Raw genomic sequence first — 4187 nt, forward strand, 5'->3', positions numbered from 1 at the left:
CGGCCGTGCCGTGCCCTCCCCGCCCGCAGGCTCCTCCTGGCCCGCTTCGCCGTCAAACCGGGGCTCATCCCGCCCGTGCACCCCGGCGAGCCCGTCTTCTGCGCCCGCCCGCTGCCGGCGCCCGCCCTCGACGCCCGCGGCCTGCAGCCGCAGAGCGCCCTGGAGGGGCTCTTCCTCCGGTGAGAGCCCGCCGTGGGGCACCCGCGTGGCTGCGCCCGCGCGCGAGAGCGGGTTTTATTTGTCACATCCGCGCCGTGCCCGCGGTGACGCGCGTGGGGCTGCCGCCCTTCCGCAGCGCCTCGCCTGCCGGCCAAGCGGCCTTCGTCCGCGAGGGCCGCCTCAGCCTGCTGTACCGCTGYGTGCCCGCGTGCCCGCTGCCCGTCCTGCGCTGGCTCTTCCAGGTGAGCCAGGCCCCGAGGCGGGAGGGCGCACGCGTCCCCCCCGGGCGGCGCCACGCTGGTGACGCCCTCCTTGCCTCGCCAGCTGACGGCCCTGTGCCCGGACACGGCCAACGCTTCCCAGGCGCTGTGGGAGATCAACGTGCACCGGTTGAGCACCGCGGGTGAGCGCCGGGCTGCCGTAGCCCCCCGGGGTGCCCCCCACCCTGCTCTCACTGACCCCCGTCGCCCGCAGGGGAGCCCTGGTGCCCCACGGTGCCCGAGATCGGCCAAGCTTTCTGCCGCCTGGGCGCCAACCTGGGTGCCCTGCACCGCCTGGGCTTGCTGCCCCTGGAGCTGTGCCCCRCCGACAGGAGGTGAGGCCCCGCGACGGCGCGGGAGATTTGGGATACGCTCGGGTGCCCCCGCGCTCACCCGCCTCCGCTCCCCGCAGGTACCCGGACCTTCCGCGAAGCCCGGACCGGGCGGATCCCGAGGCCCCCGGCGCCCTGGCCCTGGCRACGCAGCTCGGCGACATCTGCAAGGTGGGACCGCGGCGCCCGGCACGGCACAYGGCGGGACGAGCGGGCGGCCCGGCGCGGGGAGGTGGCCGCGTGCCCCCGGGCGCCTCCGTCCTGGCTAATCACCCTCATTATCTCTGCCCGGCTAACGAGGGTCAGGCCCGGAGCGCCGCTGACGGTGGGGTGCCCGCTGGGGCTGCTGCCAGCCCTGCCAGCCTGTCCCCGGCGTGGGCAGGGGGGTGGCGGTTTTGGGGTGTTTTCGGGGGTCCTCGACTCACGCGCTGCTTTTCCCTGCCAGCTCCTGGCGCTGTGCGTGGTCGCCCAGCCGGGCCGCTACCCGGACCGTGCCCGCCTGGCGCTCCTCACCCTGCTCTGCTTCCTCGGCCTCGACCGGGCGCTGCGGTGCCAACCCCTGCCCGACCTGCAGCACCTCCTGCACTGCCTGCTGGAGGGCATCGGGGACTGGCAGGAGCAGGTACCCGGGGCACATCACCAATGTGACGAGCTGGCCGTGCTCAGCAGCAGGGCCGAGCCCGGTGGCCCCGTGGCGCGCCCCCAACTTGAGGGCTCTGCCGCCCGGGCGCAGCCCCCTGCCCGCTCGGCGCTCAGCGCCTCCTTCTCTCTCCCCAGCTGCCCGATCTCTGCCTGTCCCTGTGCCAGCTCTCCCAGCACCACCACAACCTGGTGGCCATCGTGCGGCTGCTCCCGGATGTCACGGTCAGGGGCAGGTACGTGCCCGCGCGCCGGCGGTGCCCGCATCCYGCCCCCGGCAGCGCCAGCGGGGCGGCGGCGCTGCCATCCCGCCGGGCATCCTGTGCCCCCTGCGCGGTGGCTACGGGGGGGGGGGTCGAGCTCCGTTTTGCCACGCGGGAGCCCGGCACGGCCCTGCGGGCGCCGCGCCAGGGCCGGGCCAGGATGCGTCTCGCTCCGATTTCTTTATTCCAACCGGCTGCACACGCACAAAGCRGGCAGGAACCGGCTGCCGGCTCCGCTCGGGGCACCGCTGCCCCTCGCCCCGGGTGCCCGGAGGGCACCGGGGACCGGGACTGTGCCGTGCCAGGCGTCGCACAGACGATCCAGCTTGGCACGCGGGCATCGCGGGTCGGGCAGGGCCGGGCACGTGGCAGGCTGCCTGGGCACAAGCTGGCACCTCTCCCCGTGCCACCCCATCCTTGACACCCCTCTCCCGCTCTTCCCTTCTCCCCAGGGAGCTTCGCAGACACCTGAGCCTCTGCATCATGGCCCGGCTGCTGGGGGAGCCGCTGGGCACCGTGCTGCCCGGCCGGGTGCAAGCGGAGGTGGGTACAGCCCAGGCGGTGCCGGGTTTTCCGGCTGGTGCCCACCGTGGGCTCCGGTACCCTCYGAGCGGTGCCTCTGCCGTCGYGGCACGGGGCGCAAGGGRGAAGCGGGTGGCACGGCCGGRCGGGCGTCATCCCACGCCGTTGACRCCCGCTCTCCGTGCCAGCTGCGGGCGCTGTGCCACCTCCTGGCGCTGGTGCGACCCGCCACCCTGCAGCGCCTGGTGCTCGCYGAGTGCCAAAACGAGCCGGAGGACCCCGACCAGGAGGTGGGTGCTCCCCGCGATCCCCGCCGCCGTGCCCGTTTGGGCCATTACGGGCTGGGGAAGGGGGGGGCAAGGGACCCCGGTGCCGGGGGGGGGGTGCCGCGGGGCAGCGCCAAGCCGTGCCCGCTCTCGCCCGCAGGCCTGCTACCTGAGCCACAGCCTCCTCATCCTCGCCAACGCCGTGGTGGGCGCCGAGCGCCTGCCGGATGAGCAGCGGGTGAGTGGGGAGGGCGCGGGGGCCACCCCGGGGGTGCCCGCCACTGCCCTGACGCCCGCGCCTGTCCCCCCCCGTCCCCGGTTCCCGCAGGGCCACCTCGAGCACCTCTGCGCCCAGCTGGACCGGCAGCTCGGGGCCGGCCTCCGCGAAGGCTCCGGCCTCCTCTTCCGCACCCAGCTGAAGGGCTTGGCCGCCCTCACCTACGTCAAGTGGCAGGACCTGCTGGCCCAGTGCCCGCCGTGGGTAAGGGCCACCCCGGGGCGCTCCGGTCCCATGCCGGGCGGGCTGGGGGGGGACACGGCACGGAGCCGAGCCCCACGCTGCCGTGTCCCCGCAGACGCAGCCCCGCCGTGGCCGGACGGAGCCGTAAGGGTGCCCGGAGGAGGCGAGCGCAGCCCCGCCAGCGCCCACCCTGCGGGGCGCTGCGGGGCACCCCCACCCCAATAAATGCCACCCCCCACCCCCCGCCTCCTCGTTCCCGGGATCGCCCGCACCAGGAACGGGTGCCGAGCTGGGCCGGGCCGAGCCGAGGCAAGCCGAATCGAGCTGAGCCAGGCTGAGCTGAGCTAAATTGGTCTGAGCTGAATCAAGCCGAGCTGAGCCGAGCCGAGCCGAATGGAGCTGAGCTAGGCTGAGCCAAGCTGAACCGAGTGGAGCCGAGCCCAGCTGAGCCGAGCTGAGGCAAGTTGAATTGAGCTGAGCCGAATCGAGCTGGGCTAAGCTGAGCTGAGCTGAGCCAAGCCGGGCTGAGCTGAACCAAGGCAAGCCAAAGTGAATTGATCCGAGCTGAGCCAAATTCAGCTGAGCTGAATCGAGCTGGGCTAAACTGAACCGAGCTGAGCTGATCTGGGCTGAGCTGAACTGAGCTGAGCTCAGCCGGGCCGAACTGACCCAAGCTGAGCCAAGCCAGGCTGAATTGAGCCGAGCCGAATTGAGCCGAGCTGAATCAAGCTGGGCTGAATCAGGCTGGGCTAAATGGACCCGAGCTGAGCTGAGTTGTATGGACCCAAGCTGGGCCAAGCTGAGCTGAATCGAGTCGGGCTGAATCGGGCCGGGCTGAGCCGAATTGAGCTGAGCCAGGCTGAATTGAGCTGAGCTGAACTGAGCCAAGCTGAATTGAGCTGGGCCAAATCAGGCCAGGCCGAATGGACCTGAGCTGGGCCAAGCTGAGCTGAATCGAGTTGGGTCGAATTGGGCCGGGCCATATGGACCCGAGCTGAGCCGAATCGAGCTGGGCTGAGCCAAATAGAGCCGAACCGAATTGGGCTGGGCCGAATGGACCTGAGCCGGGCTCAGCCGAGCCGAGGCAAATTGGGCCGAGCTGAATCGGGCCGGGCTGAGCCGAACCGAGCCAAGCTGAATTGAGCTGGGCCAAATCAGGCTGGGCCGAATAGACCCGAGCTGAGCTGAATCGAGCCGAGCCGAACCGAACTGAGCCGAATCGGTCCGGGCTGAATGGCCCCGAGCTGAGCTGAGCTGATCCGAATCGAGCCGAATCGGGCCGGGCC

General features: G+C 71.9%; 1 protein-coding gene across 1 annotated transcript in view; it reads left to right on the forward strand.

Moving 5' to 3' along the window:
- FAM178B (family with sequence similarity 178 member B) overlaps positions 1–3919 on the forward strand; it is a 5226-nt gene extending 1307 nt beyond the window's left edge. The window contains exons 2-13 of the mRNA XM_026085273.1: positions 30–179; positions 296–401; positions 484–562; positions 634–754; positions 832–922; positions 1197–1373; positions 1529–1626; positions 2106–2196; positions 2364–2465; positions 2602–2679; positions 2770–2922; positions 3815–3919. Coding sequence (XP_025941058.1) covers positions 30–179; positions 296–401; positions 484–562; positions 634–754; positions 832–922; positions 1197–1373; positions 1529–1626; positions 2106–2196; positions 2364–2465; positions 2602–2679; positions 2770–2922; positions 3815–3919 — 1351 coding nt within the window. The remainder of the gene's footprint in view (positions 1–29; positions 180–295; positions 402–483; positions 563–633; positions 755–831; positions 923–1196; positions 1374–1528; positions 1627–2105; positions 2197–2363; positions 2466–2601; positions 2680–2769; positions 2923–3814) is intronic.
- Positions 3920–4187: the final 268 nt, after the last annotated feature.

Source organism: Apteryx rowi, unplaced genomic scaffold (assembly GCF_003343035.1).
Source record: "Apteryx rowi isolate R43461 unplaced genomic scaffold, aptRow1 scaffold_662, whole genome shotgun sequence".
Classification (NCBI taxonomy): Eukaryota; Metazoa; Chordata; class Aves; order Apterygiformes; family Apterygidae; genus Apteryx; species Apteryx rowi.